The 22,662-nt window shown below is 33.4% G+C and overlaps 1 protein-coding gene across 3 annotated transcripts in view; it reads left to right on the top strand.

Moving 5' to 3' along the window:
* The window catches only part of LOC106882176 (sodium/calcium exchanger 3), a 318,219-nt gene that overhangs the window by 276,233 nt on the left and 19,324 nt on the right, over positions 1-22,662 (top strand). Inside the window, exons 5-6 of one of the 3 annotated variants that reach the window (XM_052968730.1) lie at positions 10,733-10,924; positions 14,842-15,368. The exons of the other annotated variants lie outside the window; for them this stretch is intronic. Of the exons in view, the coding sequence (XP_052824690.1) occupies positions 10,733-10,924; positions 14,842-15,044 (395 nt within the window). The 3' untranslated portion in view covers positions 15,045-15,368. Of the gene's footprint in view, positions 1-10,732; positions 10,925-14,841; positions 15,369-22,662 lie in introns of those variants that run through there. 3 annotated transcript variants of the gene reach the window in all.

The raw sequence follows: 22,662 nt of genomic DNA, 5'->3' as shown, positions 1-22,662 counted from the left end.
TTTTTTTTTTTTTTTTTCTTTTTTGCTAGACTTGTGAGTGCCCTTCTAATTTCTACTAATACTCCCTCCTGTTCTGTTATCTAATACCAGCCCTTTCAGCAAGATACCCCTATAACATATGAGTGTCTAAATCTATAATCTTAGTGATAGTAAAGCTTTTAAGCAACCACTCCTTGCCTACTCTGCTGTGTACATAGTATAGTCAGTATGCAAATCAATTATATTCTGTTTCATGTAATATTTTATTTACTTGTATTTATATTTTAATTGATTACTCACCCCTCTTATGATTCTAGTTATCTTCTTCACTAAACCTAACTATCGTTCCCATATAAAAGCATAGCTATCTCCTCTCATTAATGATGTTGATATTTGAAACTGCATCTTTTTTTTTATGTCTAGCAAGTATTTTATTAACTTGGTTTATCAGTTTATTTTACTGTGTTAGAAATAATTGTTTTACTTTGATATCCAGGTATGATACACTCTCTCTCACACACACACATACACATGCACAAATTTAGGTTTAACTTAATGAAATATGATTAAATAGTTTCTTTCATCTAAAAGGTTTATGAATATTTTTTTAAACTTAATGTAACTTAATATTTCATGCTTGTTACATACACACCATGACTCATGTCAGTCCTTTAAAATGCGTTTATACTGTTACACTTACTGTTGTTCTATTTTACGACAGTATCAGGTTGTTCGTGTATAATTGTTCTCAATCATCATCATCGTCATAGACATCATCATTATGAACATTGTCATCATCATTGAAATCATCATCATCAGTCCCTGGACATTGCTGACTCAAGTCCTAGGACTCATAGAAACCTGCTACTTGGTTTCCACTACATATAAGTGAGCACAATCACAATATTGACCTTGAATGGGATTCCAGTGTTTCACAGGGTTACTCATTAAGAGCAGAGTGGATTGCAGCAACATGAAATGTTTTTCTCCAAACAAAACACACCACCCAGTCTGGGAATTGAAACCACGACCTTGCTATTTTGAATGCAACACCCTAACCATTAGGTCATACACTTTCACTTCAGTGGCTTTTAAGACAGGAAATAGTATATTACTAGCTCTTGGAAATTTCAGTTATTCAGATAAACTAACTACAAAATGGTTAGAAGTTTATAAGGAACCATAGTTTCTTTTAGATTGCATTTTTCTTGAAACATTTGATTTTTGAAATGGTGTAAGTTCCATTTAGATAATACTGAAACTGCGGTCTTAGAAGAGAGCATCTTTGAAAACTGTATTTTTTGTCAGCCGCTTGATTTCTCATCTACCTTGGAAGCTCTTACCTATTATTTTTATCAACTACGTTGTGGAAGAACCACTTGATAACACAAAGCTATTAAATTTCCTTTAAATTTATTTCATGAGGTATCAAACTTTTCATCGCTTAATTGTTATGTCATCACTAACACAGTTCCACTATCAACGCTGGAACTTTACCAGTGACCAGGTCACAGTTGTGCAAGGAAAATAATTGAATAGATAAATTTGAAGTGAATTCAACAGCCTTATGTGTTAGTAAATGGCATCATTATTCCATGATTTGACACCTGGTTTCAGATCAAGTTACTTGCAAGACAAGCACAACTCTGAAATTATTTTTATGTTTATGTCACAAAATGAAAGAGCTACTGAATCACATAGAATTGTTCATGATAATCTACTGGTCCATTTTTATTTGAGTTATTCATTTTGTTATTAAGTTATTCATTCTGTTGAAAATGTATCAAAAGAATACTATATATAGGAAACGCTTTAACCCTTTAGCTTTCAGATTGTTCTGTCTAGAGTAATACTTATTTATTCACATTATTATGAACTAATCATGCATTATATCTTAGTTTTAAGATTTTGATGAGGTAACTGCTAATTTTTAGAATAATATCATAGGGTTGGTGTTAGAAGCCAGATCTGGCCAATTTGAACATAAAATAGGTAAAATATTTTGGTCAGATATGGCAGGTTTAAATGCTAAAGGATTAGACAGTCTAAACTATAGAAATTGAAGGCACAATATTTTCTTTGTGACATTATACTTTAATATTTTTAATCATTAGCAGGATAAAATATTTTCCTGAGATAACAGCAGAAATAGAAAAAATTTATCAATTGGCACCCATACCAGCGACACGTAAGAAGCACTCATTACATTCTTGGAGTGGTTGGTGTTAGGAAGGGCATCCAGCTGTAGAAACCATGCCAAATCAGACTGGAGTCTGGTACAGCTCCTCAGCTTACCAGTCCTGGTCAAACCATCCAGCATGGACAACTGACATTAAATGATGATGATGAAATGTTATTCTGGTGCAGTACAACTATGTTGATAACATTTTAACAATTCCAAGTTATCCATCTATTAGTTTTCTCTACCCACCATTCCAGGGAGAGCCATGAGAGTAGAGTTCTCAGCACTTCTTCCATAGGTCCTATCAGAATCAGCTAGATTCCCAAGTTTAACCAACAGAGACTATGAATATTATCCAACCATGTTATTTGTGGTCTACCCTAGGTCTCTTGTTAGTTGACTTGGCTTGAAGAAATCTTCTTGTGATTCTTTCTTGCAACATTCTGGTCACGTGTCGTAATACTAGAGCTGTGACCTCTCAATGCATAGAAGTAGTGGCTTAACCTGAAGAAACTCTCTGAGCTATTCACTCTAAGAGAATCTCATGACTATACTCCTTTAATCAATACCCAATATTCATGAGGATAAACATGAAACTGCTTTCGTCACCAACCTCTCTCTTACCTCTTCTAAGAATTGGATGTTGAAGTTGGCACAGTACTGTGTCAGCACCACAAGTTTAGCATCTAATTGAGCTTCCTGCCACACAAAACTTATGAATATAGCCCCCAAGATATTTAAACTTCTCCGTGTGCCTCAAACAAGATGGGCAATGATTTAGATCTTAGTATTTTCATTTGAAATTGTATCATATTATGTTTAATTTTTAATATCTGAAATCTGATGGTGATTTTGCTGATATTTATTTCATGTCCAATATCTTAGATACCACCCGTTTTGTAGCTGGTTTACATCTGTTAGCATACCAAGCAGCTAAACTAACTGCGTAACACCTGAAATAACACGCGCTCTTGCATGACTGTAATCATATGGTTTAAACTAATTGAAAATGCTAAAACATAATAAATTAAAAGAATTAAGATAATGCAATGTAATTAAAATAAATGTTTTAACAGCTTGAGTGAAGGATAACATGCTTCATTTGAGTCTTAACTTGGTTTATAAATCAAACTGAGGTGGAAAATGATGACAACTATTACTATTGAAAAAGAAAACAACAACATCAAAAACTATATAAATAAAACTTATCCATGAGTCAGATTAATTATCATCAAATGATACATGTCATTATACTGTATTTTTGCTAAATATCTCAGAGCTTCATTGCCAAAAGCATCTAGATTATGTGCATAGTTGTGCAATCAAACTTTGTCTTTTCCTTTTAATATTGAACAAAAGGTAAAGCAGTGATCAGGCAGGCAAAATCATTGGTATTGTGAGAAAAATGCTTAGCAGCATTTTGTCCTTCTTTACATTCTGAGTTCAAATTCTGCCAAGGTCAACTTTGCCATTCATCCTTTCAGGGTCAATGAAATAAGTACCAGTTGAGTACAGGGGTTGAAGTAATCGATTTTACCCCCTCCCTCACTCCCTGAAATTGGTCTTGCACCAAACTTTGAAACCACTGTTAAACAAAAGGAAACCATAACATTTGGTGCAAATATGTTTTGCTTTTTCTTTTCTTCTATTTGTTTTAGCATATATTTAGTCTTTGATTACTGAAAATGAAAACTAATTTTGGTAACATCAATCTTGTTTCATCTTGTTTTCAGTTTATATCTCCATACTTAAAAGAATATATTAGCATGAGCTTATTCTTTGTTTTTTGGAGATTTTTTTACGCCTTACTATCTTGTATTCTATTATTAGTGATGCTATATATTGTCAATTGAGTCTATGACACCGATTTCTGAAAATTGTATTCAAGTTTACCTTGATATTTAGAACATCTTGTTTCAGTATTTGTGAGGATAGTCAAGTGTTCAAATTCAAGTGCTGTTATTACTCCTGATGGCACCATCACCACTGCTACTACTACTACTAGATTTTCGAAATTTTATTTATCTCCTATTTTCTGCAAGCTAGACCAAAAAAAGCACCTACTACACTTTGTTAAAGTGGTGGCATTAGGAAGGGCATCCTGCTGCAGAAACCATGCCAAAGTAGACAGCAGGGCTTGGTACAGTCCCTTGGCTTACCAGCACCTGTCAAACCATCCAGCTTATACCAGCATAGAAAACAAATGTTAAATGATGATGATGTGGAGAAGAAGAATTTTTAATAAATGTTGCCATTTTTGCTATTGAATAAATATGCATGCAAATTCAATTTATTGTCAGTTTTAAGTTCGTCTTTCACGCTGACAAAGTTTTGTCTGGTTAATATTTAAGTTGTAAATTTAAATTTAATGTATTCTTTTCAACTAAATTGTTAATTTAAAATTAATAAATATATTGATTTACATGATTAGTTTTAGATCATCGTTGTCTTAATATCCACCTTTCCATGCTGGCATTAGTCAGATAGAATTTATTGAGCAAAGACTTTCTATGGCCAGATACCCTTCCTGTTGACAACCCTAACTTGTTTCCAAGTAAGATAATGTTTCCCCACAAGCTCAGGCATGTTTTTTGGAAATAAAAGACACTGCTTATATGACAATGACACTCAATTACAACTATCACACGATGTCAAGACAAGGAGACACAATGATACACACACACACACACACACACATACACATGCATATGCATACATGTGCCCTTGAGTTACTCTGTTGCTTCTGCTAATATTAATAAATATATCATGATATATTACATATATATATACATATATATATATATATATATATATATAGGCACAGGTGTGACTGTGTGTTAAGAAGCTAGCTTCCCAACCACATGATTCCAGGTTCAGTCCCACTGCATTACACCTTGGGCAAGTGTCTTCCACTATAGCCTTGGGCCGACCAAAGCCTTGTGAGTGGATTTGGTAGATGGAAATTGAAAGAAGCCTGTCATATATATGTGTGTGTCTGTGTGTATATTTATGTGAATAAGTCTTTATGCCTGTGTTCGCCTTTATGTCCCCGTAACTTAGCAGTTTGGCAAAAGAGCCCAATAGAATAAGTACTAGGCTTACAAAGAATAAGTCTTGGGGTCAATTTCTTCGACTAAAGAAAAGACCCTATAAGATTGTGCTCCAGCATGGCTGCAGTCAAATGACTGAAACAACTAAAAGAGTAAAAGAATATGTATTTATGTTTATGATGGGCTTCTTTCAGTTTCCATCTACCAAATCTACTGACAAAGTTTTGATCAGCCCAGAGTTACTGTACGATACATTTACCCAACATGCCACTCAATGGGGCTGAACCTGGAGCAATGCAGTTAAAAAGCAAACTTCTTAACCCCACACCCATGTCTAAATATATATAAATGTGTGTATTCACCAGAGAAATCATCTTTCACACTGACTAAGTTTTGTCTGGTTAATATCAGACCAACGCTTGACATGCAAATGCCATGCAGATTTACAAATAATTTAATGCAACTATATTCTCTGTGGTCTGCTACGTAATAAGTTTTAAATCTTAGTCTTCATTGTCTTCTCTTCAGAAGTACTTACTGGGTTTGCTTCCTGTATTCACTGTCTTGTGGATTATGGCTCCACTATACTTTCTTGAGAATTCATTTGTAATAGAAATGCTTTCTTCTGAACTGTTAACTCTGTTCCTTGTCTATCTTCCACAATACCATCACATTGCTTCTAATGAAGACATGGATACAGCAAACTATCAAAAGACAAACTGTAGTGTGTAGTACAATTCTATATTTAAGAGATGAGGAATTACGTACATTTACATTTGATGGATATTTGTCCTCATCTTGTTTGTTGTTAACACAACTTTTCGGTGGATATACCCTCCAGCCTTTATCGGGTGTCTTGAAGAAATTTTGAACCTGGGTTCTCATTCCTAGGGCATTTTTCGATGTTATTATCACTATTGTTCAGGTCACTGCTTGGAATCGAACTAGGAATCTTGGGGTTAGTAGCCCACGCTCTTAACCACTATGCCATATGCCCGTGGGCAATTATGGAGTGAATTTTAGGGCTTATAAATCTAATATTTTTCTATCCTTCCTTGATACCGGTTCCCATATGCTGCTCATATCTGCACTCGGTCTGCTTAGGAGGTTGTTGAGTCCTAGCATATGTGCTGCTTCTTTTAGTTTACGTATTTTCCATTGGTGTTCTCTGTCTATTATTAACAGCAAACAAGATGAGGACAAATATCCGTCAAATGTAAATAATGTAAATAATGTAGTGTGTAGTAGTTACATAATTTTCTTTTAACTCTTACTTGTTTCACTCATTGGATTGCAGCCATGCTGGAGGACTGCCTTGAAGAGTTTAGTTCAACAAATCAATCTTAGTACTTTTTTTCTTAAGTTTGGCAAAAGAGACTGGTATTTATTCTACCAGTCTCTTTTGCCAAACTGGTAAGTTACAGAGACAAATAAACACCAGTTTTCAAGTGATTTGGGAGGACAAACATTAACAAAAAAATACACACAACACATTTTGAATTATTGTTAAGTCAGTTATGTTGATAATATATTTATATGTATACACACATTCACATGTGTGTTTGTGTATGTATGTATATATATGTATTTTTAATCGACACACCATGAAGGTCTCCTATGCTAACTCTGCTAATTTAGAGCAGCTTATGCACCACATAAACAATAGTAAAATGCAACAAAGGTTCAATAACCCACCTTTTGGATCTAGCAAACATGTGCATCTAAGTACCAACAAAGGAGATATAAACCACAATGAAAAACACCAATTACAGCCAAATTTATTGAGTAGAAACGCTTATGATACAGCTAACACAGTAATAAAGTTAGAACTACCTTATATACAAATAGATATGATAAATGCACGTGCAGAGAAAAATCAAATTGATGAACCTTCGTATGAATACAAGTCTTGTATATAAATGTACCATGCACACAAGGGGAGGGCCGTATGTTTACATTGGACAGACGGTTGATTCATTTAAGAATCGTTATCATAACCATGTTGCCAGCTTTAAGACAATCAATAAGAGACATTCAACATCTTTGGCTGATTTTGTATGATGACTGAAGGAGAATAAAATTAAATACAGCATAACCATACAATATCATTTCCAGGAGATGCTATCTCTGCTACAAGGAATCTCTGTTTATTCTGTGGACTAATGAGAAGATCATTAATAGAATTTCTGAAAGACTCTCATGATGCCTACATTCATATAAATGTACTTTCTCACAATGCAGTGGGAATGAATTTGAGTAACTGTTATCATAATTTACTTTAAAGTATGGATAAATTAAGTTTAGTTTTAACCTCTCCATTCTTATAAATACCAAGTAGATATTTAACTTGTTTTGTGATCATGAGTGCACCAAACACATGTGCATATGCTTACATTTTCGCAGATGCTTGTATGAGCGAGTGTACATGCACCATGCAGCTTGCTCAAGGGTGTTTATACATCCATATTTGTTAACGATTATTTTCAATTCTTTTCTCACTGTATTGTGTGTTTGGTTTTTTTTTTTTTGCATCTGTGATTTTATTTTTGATCTTCTATGTAAATGAAGGTATTTCCTTCGTTCTGCTGCTTTTCTTTCTATGAAAGAAGATACATTGCGGAACTGTTATTTTAACGAGTTGTGTCAATTTATCACTACCAGATGCACCTGAACCAGTTGTTGAGTGTCCCACGTGTGAGGGATTGATTCTAGATGTGTCAAATCAATTGTCGTGATTAATAATAAATTCTTGTATATTCCATCTTTAGTCTTTCATTTACCATATATATATAACAGGCTCCAGCACTGTTTCCTTCTATCAAATTCACTCACAAAGCATTTGTTGATCCGGGCCTATAGTAGAAGACACTTGCCTTGCTCAAGGTGTTGTGCAGTGGACCAAACCCAAAACCACATGGCTGCTAAAACAAGCTAGACTGAAAATAATTTCTTAGTTTATATGCCTGTCTTTTGTTCTGGAATGTCATTATCTACTCACCAAATTTCTACAGGTGTTAGATATTTGATTTTTTGTCAATACTTTCCATTTACAATTGCATTATAGTCGTCATGATAACCACTTAAAATACACTCATATTGCATGTTTACTTATGTTTATCTATAATAGTATTTTATGTACTACTTAGTAATAGTAGTGACTAGGTTAGAGATGTACAAATAAGACACTTTGATTCTTTTATGATGTGTATTATAGTATTATTACAAAATAAACTAGAATCAAATATAATGGTGCGTAGATTTATGTGTGTGTTAAACCACTATCATGTCTCTTCCACTAAGAAATTGTTTACTTCAAATCATTCTTAGATTAAATTGGTTGACAAACTAGTAAAACTTAGACATTTTTTTTATTTAGATACATCAATACTATTTTTGAAAAATGTTAGACATTTATCAGAATGACTCTGAAGACATAACATTATAATGACAATTCATTCCTCCCTGCCCACCCCACCCCAATTGATATGTCTGACTACTGAAAAACTTATTGATCTGGACTACATGAATTGCTCTATGTAGTTCTCCCACCTACCACAATTTCAAGTTTATTTTAACATTCATTCATCTAAGGTTTGAGTTCTGGGGCAAAGGGTGATTGATAAAATAATTTGCAGTGGCTCAGTCTACCCTAAGACTTTCCATAAGAAGGAAAATGTTTCAGTTTTGTGATTAGTCAAAAGATGAAATTTCAAATATTTTATTTATCTTCATTTTTCTTCACATTTCTTGTTGGAAATTAAGTTGCTTATCCCAAGGATAATTCTGACCGAGCATACATATAATCAAAGCTAACTGTTCTTGCCCTGTTCATCCTGTCTTTTGGAGACACAGGTAGGGCTGCATAATTGAAATACCTGCTTCACAACTAAATAGTTTAAGGTTCAATATCAACTACCACCATGGGGACCCCTCAGGTAAGAGTCTTCTACTATAGCCTTAGGTCAACTAAAATCTTGTAAGTTAACCCTTTAGTATTCAGATTACTCCATCTATTGTATTCCTTATTTATTCATATTGTTTACAATTCATCCTGTATTATCTTGTAGCTTTGAGATCTCATTGATGTGATTGTATATTTCTCGAATGATATTACAGGCTACGTGTGAGAGGCTGGATCTGCCTTGTTTAAACATGAAACAGGTAGAATATGTTGGCTGGATATGGCCAGTTTCAATGCTAAAGGATTAAATTTGGTGGAAGAACACAATGTGGATGCTCATTGAAAAGACCATTTCTGTTTCAGGTTGGAGACTTAATCCATTGCCAACTTCAACACATTCATCTTGGCTTGTGGGTGTCTTTCATAGAATCTCATCTATCTTAAGCATTCAGGCCAGGCTTTTAGTCTGAAGATAATTTCCACCGTTCCTCCTGTAAGTCTCACACACCCTGAAAATTGGAAATATCATGAGGGCTGTCCTTCCTTACTCGTTTCTTCTATTATCAAATCTTAACAAAAAATGAGAAAGAAAAAAAGGGTCAAGAACTGCATTATCATGAGTGTTCTTCCTATTTTTAAGAGGGGTTAGAATGGGATCTGAAAGGAACTTTGCTGCTCTTTCTAGCTGGTTGTGTGACTGCATAATGACTTCCATTGTTCGCTTTGTAAATGAAGTTTTTTTAAATGAACTCACTAGTTTCTTAGCTCTGGACTTTCATTTATTTTTATTTTTGTAAGTTTATATTAGAAATACCTAAATTTCAAGTATATGTGATGTATGTATAAACCTATGTATATATCTGTATACATATGTATATATATGTGTGTGTGCGTGTATCTTGCTCTAAATTCTATCCCTTTTTTTAATTTTGTACTTCCCTTTTCCAGATATAAATTGCATGTATATGAACCCAAATTTAGATATTGCTTTTTTTCTTTTCGTTTTTTTTTTCTCTCTCTCTCTCTTCTCAAGAAATATTTCATTAGCTACAGTTAGTTTTTTCTTTCCTTGCCATTGTTGAGTGAAGAAGTATTCTTGTATGGCATTCTGATTTTTATTTCATTTATGAAGAATATCTTGGATTCTTATTGTTAACATATTTAAACAATGTATGCTATAGTTTTGGCCTACAGTAATCTTTAATGTTAAATATGACAAGAAGAAAAAAAAATCAATAAAAAGTGACAAAATTGCAATCCAAATAATATTATTATTAGATTTTATTTATTTCAGTGACATGAGCTACACTGAATGATTTTCACCTTATATGTATTGAACACTGATAAATTCTGTTGTCAGTTTTATCATTTGTTTGCTTTTTGTATTCTTTATTATTATTATTAGTAGTAGTAGTAGTAGCAGCAGTATCAGTTCAGTTAGCAATTTACAAAATAATTACTGATTGTGTTGTTCCTTTCAGTAGAAAATCCTTTCTCTGCACCATCATACCATACGAAACAGAAGCTCAGCTCCATGCTGCTACTATTTATTTGTCTTGTTTATTATTTTTATTATCATTATTGTTGTTGTTGTTGTTATCGTTGTTGTTATTATTTTAGGCACAATGTCAACACTTTTCCGCAAAATCTCTCAAAGCAGCTTTGTTGAGGATACAATTGAGACGCTAAACTCAGCCAAAGTCAGTTTGATGCAAAACGAATCCGAGAAAGATAAACACTCTAGCGGAAAGGCTTCAATGCCTAAATCTCCTTCTACTTCTAATACTGCCCCCATGCATCAAAGAATGTCAGGTCAGAATATGCACCAGCCGCACTGATAACTGTCATCATTTAATCCCTTAGATTGTCTTCAGCAGTTCAGTATTCAGAGAGACACAAAACATAGCAAACATAAAATACTAGGTTCTAATCATGAAGTAGTGAGTTCAATTCCCGGACAAGGTTGTGTGTTGTGTTTTTGAGCAGGACACTTTATTTCATGTTGCTCCAGTTCACTCACCCATAGACATGAGTTGTGACGTCACTGGTGCCAAGCTGTATCAGCTTTCATCTTTCCCTTGGATAATATTGGTGGGATGGAGAGGAGAGGCTGGTATGCATAGGCAATTGCTGTTTTTCCATAAACAACCTTGCCCAGATTCGTGCCTTGGAGGGTAACTTTCTAGGTGCAATCCCATGGTCATTCATGACTAAAGGGGGTATTTACTTATTTTACCTTATCCCAACTGTAAGCTTTTGAGTCCTTAACCTTTTAGCACTCAGATTACTCTGCCTATCATGCATTATCTTGTACTTTTGAGATTTTGATGATGTGATTGTTTTATTCTTAGAATGACATTGTAGGGTAGGTGTTAGAGGATATCGTGCATTATGGTAATATATATATATATATATATATATATATATATATATATAATTAATCCAAAATGAAAACAAACACCAATGTTCTGTGTGATAGGCTCGAATATTGTTGAAGACTTCCTTAACATGAAACCAACAGTAGCCTTAATACACAAATAAAGCACTTATTCTCATATGTGCCTGCAATTTTTCATGTTGCTCATTTTCTTGTGCACATACTTTAGTATACATACGCATACACACATACATTCATTTCAATTGTCTATATAACAAGTCTGGTTTCTGGCAATTAATTTCCTTCTCCTTTCTATTTCTCTACTTCTAATTGATAAACTACATACACTGTTTATATTTATAGATATCACTTTAGCTTTCTATGTTTTGCATGAGCACTGATGCCATCTGATAACAAATTAGCCTGAGAGGGCATCCCACCCCACCATCCAAATCAGGGAAAGAGAAGAAAAAAAAACATGCCTTTTGTTGCCATCTCCAGGTCAAAATGGTTTGTGTGAGTTAGCGTGTATTCTTGTCGTCTGTTAACAACTATTTTGTAGATTAGTAGTAATTTACAAGCAAAGCAATGATATAATGTGTGATAATAATGGCAGATGTCTGCATTTATCCATCCATTTGCACATTGCCATAGAAACACATCTGGTTGATCCACATAGTCATTGATTATGATGGATATATGTATAGGTTGTGGTGGTGGTGATGGTGTTTTAACTCTAAATAATTCCTGAGTGAGCTGACCTATGATCACAAGTTTTTCAGCTACGTCCATCCGATAATTTTTATTTCTTTCTTTTTCTTTTGTTACAGTAATTCTATGACTGCTTTTACCAATGCATCCTTTAAAAAAATGCTAATGTGTGATATGAAAGCGACTGGGCTGCTATTTTTTGCAGGCCAAGCAACCACATAGAGGTTTCTTTCTTGGCATAGTGAACAGCCAAATAAACCTTAAAATGAGAGAATCTATCAAAAGAAAAGACTTAAAGGAAACTATTGTACAAAAAAAAATATTTAGGATCATGATAACTAGTGTTCCAGCAGCTACTTTTATGTATGCGAAGCACTATACTATCTAATGTGATGCCCCCCCCCACACACACACACATACATACACACTTTTTTCTTACATGCTAAGGTATGGTTGGAGGAAAATATGACTGTTGTTTCTAGTAGGTTGAACATTTGTGCAGATGCTCTCCCATTGGTTTGAAATGTGGAAAGTAATTTAAGACAGAATATAGAAGACATCACAAAACTTATGTGTTGTCTGATATATAAGATATAAAATTTCTATAATGTTTTCTCTTGGAATTAAGTTACTTATAATCTATGCCATTTATGGTTGTACATAATCATACAATTATCACATTGTTGTTCATACTGAGTCATTTTGGTTGGTTTGTAGATGTGTAAACTCTTCAATAGTTACCACACTTGTTGGATTGTGACAGAGTTAAGTAATGTTATTTAAGGTCACAGTAGGGTTTGTCTTCATTAAGATGTCAGATTGTATACCATATTTAGTTGATGGCATAACAAGTCTGCTAGTTTTTAAATATGACCCAATTATCATTGCTTTGGGGTTCTTTATGATTGACTAACCTACGTTTATTACTGTTTTGTGCCAGTACCACATACAATGCACTCATGCCAGTGCCATGTACGATGCACTCATGCTGGTGTCAGGTAAAAAATACCCAGCATGCTCTGTAAAGGGTTGGCATTAAGAAGGGTATCAAGCCATAGAAATCATGCCAAAACAGACAGTTGAAGCCTAGACAGCTCTTTGGTGATTCCAGCTTCTGTCAGACCGTTCAACCTATGCCAGCTTGGAAAACGGACGTTAAACGATAATGATGATGACTTCATGCTCCGGTTCAGATCAATAACCAGTTGAGTGATCTTTTGGTGATGAGAGGCATCTGTTGAATGGTCAGTCCCACTGATACTTTTGTGGGCAGATAACAACTGATTGTATACCAAGTGGTACTTGTTTTGTTGACCCTTGGCAAGATGAAAACATACTTAAACCCAACATGATTCAAACTCAGAACATTGAAAGATGTAACTAATTAACACAGGGTATATTCTCCAACATCCTGACAACTCTGCCATCTATCACGCTTAGAAATGAAACTTTCCACAGACTATTATGATTCTTGTAGATTGCAACAAATGACATTATGGGAAAAAGAATGAAATAACCAAACTGTTCTAGATCTTTGTAATATTATGTTTTAGCAAAGCTAGGTATAAGAAAAGAATGTTGTAAAAATGCTTTTACATTGATGAAGACAGTATTTGGGAACAGTAAAAGGGCAAGATAGAAGAATTGTTTGCATGCTGGGCAAAATGCTGAGTCTTTGTGTTCTGAGTTCAAATTCAACCAAAGTTGACTTTGCTTTTCATCATTTCAGAGTCAATAAAATAAGTACCACTTGAGCCCTGGGGTTGATGTAATTGACTGAGCTTCTCCAAACTTGCTGGCCTTGTACCAAAATTTGAAACCAATATTTGAGAACAGAATAATATGGAAGCCTGTATTGTTTCAGTCGTCTTCACTATCATTAAGAGTTCAATATTCTGTTTTTCCATATATCTATCTTAAAAATGAATATTGATGCCAAGTATTCTGAAATGAGTGACCAGCTAAACTACAGTGTCATGCAAACTATTTCGTACAGCATTGAAAATAATTCAATTGCCATATCTCTATATAAAAAAAAAAAGCCAAAACAAAACGAAAAGTATTCTTTTCACTATTCTTACCTTTTGAGAATTATCCAAAATCTTATTGAATTAATCAATCAAGTCAGTTAATGTGAAGCACAGCATGATAGCTGACAATTCTTTAGAAAATGGTCTGAAGCTTTTGTTATGTTTTGTGAAAGCTATTAGTTCTTGTTTGAATTCTTCCAGCATATATTATTCTAGAGGAATTTGCTCCATATACACCAAACACTGATATTCAAATAACTATTCAAAATATCCTTATAAAATGAATATATAATTTTCAATTATATACTTCATAAGATTTCTTTTTTTAAATAGTTTCTCTAAATAAATGTTTTGGTTATAAGTAAAAACAACTAGTATATTTTTTTTTAAAAACTTGTTTTCCTTAGTAATTGTATTTACTCAAAAATTTCTATTCACATTAGGTGAAAATTATCAGTAGCTGTTGGTTATTAGACCAAAAATTTTCAAATGCTTTTTTCATACATGGCATCACATTTTCCTGGAACGAGCAGCCTTGCACTATTATTTCATGTTAAAACTTGAGCTAAACGATATTGGTGTGTCAATATATGCCATGTGTTCTATTCTAGGTACCATATCTCATTTTTTTCGAAAAATATCTCAAACCAGCTCTGATGATAGGTTAAGTACAGCACTGGACACTTTTCCATCATCAAGTTATATGCATGCAGATAAAGAGAAAGAGAAACAGCCAATTCACCAGTCAAGTGATAGCAACTTTTCTTTAGCAACTTTTCACCATGCATCAGGTCAGTTTAAGGTCAAGTTCTAGGAAATCTAGGATTTGCCATTGTTTTGCACAACGAAAACCTACAAACCAAACCAATTCTAGTAGAAACTAGTTTCACAACTTATCTCCTGGTTAGTTTTTCTCCCTTGATGTATTCTCTGACATAGAAAATACTCCATCCTCCTTTAGTAGATGAGTCTCTAGACTTCATTATCTCCTTTGATATAGATTATTTTTTTTACCTTGACACACTCTCAGTCATTGAACACAGAATAATGATAATAACAAAAGACTCTTTTATTTCAGGATTATACATTCTTCTGCCCTTTATCACATAAATTTGCATATGCTCAATCATGCCCATACAGATGTGCACATATTTTTGGAGTATCTGTTATTAATTTTGTCTGTCATCACTTAGTGAACAATAAAATTAGCAGCAGTTAATCCACTGAGGATAATTCTAATTGCAATATTCTTTTGTTTTTTAGCTTTATTTATCTATTTATATTGTGTTGGTCTGGATGAAGTAGCCAACCCACTGGACTTCACAGGCACTCTGAAATCTGTGAAACCAATGTGGTTAATGTTCCTATTACAAAACAAAACTTGTATTTTGCTATGAGATTTTTTATGAACTTTCTCTTTTGTCTATGCATGTGTACATAGAGGGAGTTGTTTAATAGTATCTATTGATGCAAGAATTCCTCAGTAGACATTAAACCTATTCTGTAATATGAGCTTCTGTTTGTGTGTGTGTGTGCTTAACTTGTCATTTCCTTCTCATTCTTTCTTTCATACTCTTACAGTTACATTACATTTTTCACATAGTCAAGGGGCTGAAACACAAAATTATTTTGGGGTTTCCTTTCTCAGAGCTAGAGAATACTTCAATCCTGAACATCTGGTGACACCCATATAAGGCACAAATATGCCAAAGCCCTCACCTTAAAGTGCTGTTCATACAGCTGTGAAGAATGAGAGATAAATTACCTCACCCAGCCCATTACAAAAAGAATGTTTTTGCAGATCCACAATCAACAATTTACTACTGTTGTTGAGTTCCATGTCAGTACTGATCAAACAAACCTATAATAGCAGCATCATCAGCCCATTTTTGCTATCTCTACATTCTTTGTTCTGTTTTAAATCCTGGTAAATAAATTATCATTATTAAAGTGGAGAGCTGGCAGAATTGTTAGCACACTGGACAAAATGCTTGCAGCATTTCGCACATTACTACATTCTGAGTTCAAATTCCACCGAGGTCGATTGTGCCTTTCATCCATTTGGGGTCGATAAATTAAGTACCAACGAAACACTGAGGTTGATGTAATCAACTAGCCTCTTCCCACTAAATTTCAGGTCTTGTGCTTTTAGTAGAAAGGATCATTATTATTGTTATTATGAGGACAGCAAGCTGGCAGAATTGTTAACATGCCGAGCAAAATGCTTTGCGATATTTCATCCGTCTTCACATTCTGAGTTCAAATTCTGCTGAGGTCAACTTTGTCTTTCATCCTTTTGGGATCAATAAAATAGGTACCAGTTGAGTGATGGGAGTGATTTTATTTCACAAATCTTTGAAAGCATGAAAGTAGGTGATTTGTTGACAGGAGTGACAACAGCAATACTCCTCATAGGGAGTGACTTTTGTAGAGTGCAAACATAAACACAGTCTTTTTCCTTTTTCTTGTACAGCTCTTTTTACTATTTGATAAATGAGATACACAACAAGCATATATTTATTTTTATGAACATGGGTATTCTAAAAACATGATGCTATTCCTGGTGAAAATATTTGGAATGGGAGTGTATACATCTTAAACATTTGAGCATTTCTGCACACAAATCCATGTACAATACAACCTTTGTGTTATTTGCCATAGCAATTCTCATCGGGGAAAATGATGAAAGAGTAGACTTATTATGAAAAGTGTTTCAATTGTTACCATCTCTTATTTACAAGCACACTGCCTCTGAAGCTACCCTGATTTGCTGCAAATTAAAAGAGTGTTGACTGGTATTTTCAATGTTGGAAGAAGCTTACTCATTGGCTCATAATAAATTCATTTATGTCCTAAGGAGGAAAAATATGGCTTAATGAATTTAAACTTCTTTTTTTTTTAACTATCTGTTTATAATTTCTCTAACTCTGCTACAAACATGACATGAACAGCAGTTTGTTGTTTAATCCAAGGTGAGCCTTGATGGAGCTGCTCTATTGCAAAAAGCACTTTTGCCATGACCATCTTGTCATTTGGTATATCATACTGCATTATCTAATGTGTCCTTTCTTATTGAAACACTAGAATTTGATTGGAAGAAAATTTCATATTCGTTAATGAACCTGCTAGAAATAATAGGTCAAGTGACTGCTTAGTGACTCTCATATTGGCTCATGAAACAGTGATATACTTTCATTAAATTGTGTTACAGTGGCTTCAGTTTGTTGCTTTATCTGAAGCCCATGAAGGTAGAGCTACAATTTAAAACACAATGAATGAGTGTATGGCTTTTATCTGTCTTTAATCTTTGATTTGCTTCAGTCATCCAAGTAGAGCACTGCTTTAAACAGTTTAGTCAAACAAATTGACCTTTAGTACCTATGTTTTGAAAGTCTGGTACTCACTTTACTGAACCACTAAATTATCAAACAAACCAATATCAGTTGTCAAACCATGCAGAGACAGACACAAACAAGCATACACTTGCATGCATACATACATACATGCATACGTACATACATACATGCATACGTACATACATACATACAAGTTTATAACAATAATTATTGGGGTACTGGGATATGTAACACACTGCCTAAATACCAATCTTGAAAAATTAGGCTTCTCAAAGCCAGAAAGGAGACAGCTTATTCAAAGACTACAGTTCCAAGTCATCACTGGAACTGTAAAATTCTGTAAACCTTTTGAGAAGTTTAACATTTAAGTATATATGAGCATTTCTAGACATGCAACTACATGCATGAGCATACATACACAAAGCAAAACAAACAAATCTGCTCGTATACATACATACTCACACAAAAAATACCCTGTTGTTGATGTTGAAATTCCAATGAAGGAGCCTTGGATCTAGGCTAGAAACCAGCTCTTTCTCTTTTGGCAAGAAATCTTGAAATAAAAATGAATAATCACAAACACACACACACACACACACAAGAAGTAAGGATAAGCATGAGTTTATATTATAGTTCCTATGCATATTTCACCAGTATGGTTGTTTGGGGCCCTCAGGTAAGTGTTCTGATTTAGATGCTCAATTACAATGGATCATCAAAGAACATTTTATTGCATTAAGTTACAGATAACTATATACACATGCACACACACGCACACACACACACACACATACATGTACATGTGCATATGATAGACTACCACACGCAGTGGGATTGAACCTGAATCATGTGTTTGCAAAGCAAGCTTCTCAATAATCACACAGCTATGTCTGTGTCTACATATCCCTAAACTTATTCATTTATTCAATCATAGATTCTGTGTGATCTTTACATATGGCTTCATTGTCTACTCATTACCAGTACAAATGTACATGTTCTATTAAATAGTTTTCCATTTTTTTTTTCTTTTTCTTTCTTGCACCAACAGTTCGCTTCTGTTTCTCCTTGATAATATACTCCAGGTTGCCTTTCTTTTTGGCTAATTTTTTTGAAAACATTTTGCCTTTTTCTATTTATTTATGTGTAATTTAAATTTTTTTTCATCAAGTGGCCTTACCAGTGCTTTGCACTGATCAACAGTGTCCCAGCTTCCTGTACCTCTTTACTCACTGATTGTTTTTTATGTAGAGTAGATTTTTCACTATTATTATTATTATTATTATTATTATTATTATTATTATTATTATTATTATTTTTATTATTATTATTATTATCATTATTATTATTATTATCATCATTATCATTATTATTATTTTTATTATTATTATTATCATTATTATTATTATCATTATTATTATTGTGGCCTGATTCAGTCTAAGATGATCGATAAATGTGTTTTTAATTTCTGCAGCACTAATGCAACTTCAAGGTTATACATGTAGACAAAACAAAGAACAAAAAATGAAAAAGAAGAAAGTAAGCACAAAGAAGAGACATATTTTTCGTCTAGCATTTGTCTGTATGTCTTAAAAGACAGTAAAAATTAGTGAGTATATATGTTGCTCTGCTGGTATTAGTAGGCAAACAACTTAGTGGATTTTCCTTTCAGTTTATTTCTTGTTGTTCTTCGTCTTCTGCTTCTTATTAATATTATTGTTGTGGTTATTATTATTATTATTATTATTATTATTATTATTAGTGAAGGCAGTGAGCTGGCAGAATTGTTAGCATGCTAGGCAAAATGCTTAGTGGTATTTCGCCCATCACTACGTTTTGAGTTCAAATTCCGCTGTGGTCGACTTTGCCTTTCATCTTTTCGGGGTTGACAAATTAAGTACCAGTGAAACACTGGCTCGATATAATCAACTAGTCCCTCCCGCCAAATTTCAGGCCTTGTACCTATAGTAGAAACGATTATTATTATTGTTATTATTATTATTATTATTATTATTATTTTATAAAAATATCTGAATGTATTCCGTTAAAGAATATTTCATTATTACAGTTAAATCTGTTATAATTCTAGCCTGCTCTTCTCTTCTCATGAGACTGTTCTTAACTAATCTTACTAATGCTTACTTTCAAGCACCCTTTGCAGAGCATTTTTATGCAACAAAACTAAGGTACAATGAAAATCCTGCTAGCATGGATTGTAGATGGCTCAGCAGTGATTTGTGTAAACTTATAGGATCATAAAACTATTTCCTCTCTGCTATTTACCATTTAATTGTCTAGTAGGAGTGGTGCTTTATTTTTGTTTTATTTCTTTCAGTTATGTTAAATGTAGCCTGTAATATCGGCCTTTACACAGCACAATGAAAATTTCTTAAGTGCTATAGCTTATTCAATATTAGTCAATAATCAATCCTAGCGTCCTGTTGATATAGTTAACAGATTCTGTAATCCATTCAGTCATAGCAACTTCATAGATGATGTGATTTTAGTAGTAATATATCAACATTAATCACAGCAGCAAAGTGGCAGAATTGGTAGCATCCTTGACAAAATGCTTGGCAGCATTTAGGCTGTCTTTATGTTCTGAGTTCAAATGCTGCCCAGGTCGACTTCGTCTTCCATACTTTGGGAGTTGATAAAATAAGTACTAGTTGAGTACTGGGGTCGATGTAATCGACTTACCCCCACTCCTTCCCCAAAACTGCTGGCCTTGTACCAAAATTTGAAACCAATATATCAACATTAATCAGTTTTGTAGTGCTGTCTCTGCTTAATATTGTAAATTGTTGAACAAACAAGGTAGCCTTTCTTTGCAGTTTCTTGACTTGCTGGAAATAATGGCTGATTTTTTTTTTTTTTTTTTTTTTTTGTTGATTGAAACTATCGTTTTAAAAAGGAATGATACATTAGATAAGATAGCTCAGGGCACACACTGATTGGAAAAAAAGAAAGAAATGAATAAAACAGGATGGTCCTAGTTTAAGTGCCTTTTACCATGTCTTTTAAAGCAAGGTTGTTGTTGCGTTTTTGTTGCCCTAGGTGATCCATGAGCAAAGAGCAGATCTTTAACACAGGTAATTGGCTAAATGCCAAAGTGTGACCCACAGATCTTTTGTTCTGTTCAAGATATACCTGTACATAACTGTTGTTGTTTGCCTACACTTATTTTGGTGATGTGTATTGTAACACATTGTCTGGGGTTATTGAACATATTAAGGATGCAGCCATTTTTGTGTACCAGTGTATTTTATGTTTCTGTGTACCAAATGGGAGAGATAATGTTTTTAGAACATTCTAGTACTGTTCTTATGTATTGTAGATGTGTTTGTTGGGTAGATTTTTTTTTTTTACATCTAAGGTTTTTACATGTGAAGGTTTGAGTTTGTTTTGAGAGGAAACAGTTCTTCACACATATTCAATTGGTCTTTCATTTTCAACCAGTTATTTCATGTGAAATTATAAAATCACTGCATTCACTTTCTCTGGAAAGAATAACAGTTTTAAGAAATTTCATGATTGTTTCTTTTAGTTCTTCAGTATTGAACTTTCATCATGAAAGTGAGGACTAATGTATAAGGTTATGTTTCATTTTTTTTTTTTTTTTTTTTTTGCAGCTTTATATTCCTACAAAGTTATTAGAATTATTTGAAGCAACATCCTTTTGAAAAAAAAAAAAAAATCAAAACCTCATCGTATATGTGTGTTTTTATGTTTACAACAATCTCTGGGTTAATATCTATGATTAAGAGCTTCTACCATTATGTTTGGTGTCTAAAGCACATATTTCTTTCAAACTTTTAATTTTTTTTAAAGAATTTTGATAAAATAATTTTGGAAATACTAAGTTATTAAATGTTGTCCTTCCTTTCTTTTATAAATTTAAAGATTTTCCTTATGAGGATGGAAAGAAAGTTCTGATTTAAAACATCTAAAATAAGAGCAGAAAATATAAAAAAGCCCCCAAGTTTTAAAACTGTTATATTCTTTAAAATATTCACCAAAAGAATATAAATAACATAGCTGTCTTTTTTTAAGAATGTGGCTTTTATTTATTTGTTTATTCTATTATATTTGTTATATGAGCATCAGAGAGGATTGGTAGCACCCATGTCCATTTTACAGAATCTCCAAAACTGCTTGCAACTGAGGGAACACTACAAAAGGTATCGAAGGATCAGATAGTGGAATATTAAGTTGAGAAACAAATTACGTGTACCATTTCAACGAGTACACAAATTCTAATTTTCTTTGCAATGAAATTTGAAGAAAGATAAGTTTAAAAGTATGCAATAAATCAAGAGTAGGCAACCTTTCTTGAGACAGGCTGCATGACACATAACCCATAATCAGGAAAGTTGCACAATTATGCATATGTATATCATTTTTCTCATGAAGTGAAGCATGTCATTCAGCAAGTCCTTCAGACCACAGTTTGCTCATGACTGTAATAAGTTTTCCCATTAGGATTATTAAGATTATTAAGGAACTTGGGTTTACTATATGACAAGATGTTATTTGATATTATATGTGTTTTTAAGCAATAGATTCTTTCAAATATGCAGCAAAATGGCATCAGCATGCTAGAGTTACCATATGTATTAATGAAGTTTTTATACATCCCTAATATAATTGAGATTGTTGGGTAAATGGGGTTTTTTTTTAAAGTTTTTTTTCCCCTTTTTTAAAAAAATATAATAATAAATTACAAGATTTTCAGATTCAAATCTTAACTTTCTAATTATCTGAATAAACACCTTAAAGCTATAAAGGAATGGACTAATACAATAGAAGAATGGTGAGTGAATGTCAAATATGGTTTACTTTTGCATCACTTGAGGTTTTAGCACACCTGTGAACACATATATGACAGTGCATTACATAGTTTTGTTATTATATATCATACGCTGATTTACTTCTTGGCTTTGATTGCTAAAATATTGTTGATTGCTATGCGAATATTTAAACAGCTTTACGAAGTATGTTTTATTCATTCTTCAAACTGTTCTCACTCTACTGGTTTCTCTCTCTCTCTCTCTCTCTCTCTCTCTCTCTCTCTCTCTC

This window comes from Octopus bimaculoides, chromosome 6, assembly GCF_001194135.2.
Source record: "Octopus bimaculoides isolate UCB-OBI-ISO-001 chromosome 6, ASM119413v2, whole genome shotgun sequence".
Lineage (NCBI taxonomy): Eukaryota > Metazoa > Mollusca > Cephalopoda > Octopoda > Octopodidae > Octopus > Octopus bimaculoides.
The sequence above is the reverse complement of the archived record's forward strand: the minus strand, read 5'-3'. Positions and strand labels throughout refer to the sequence as shown.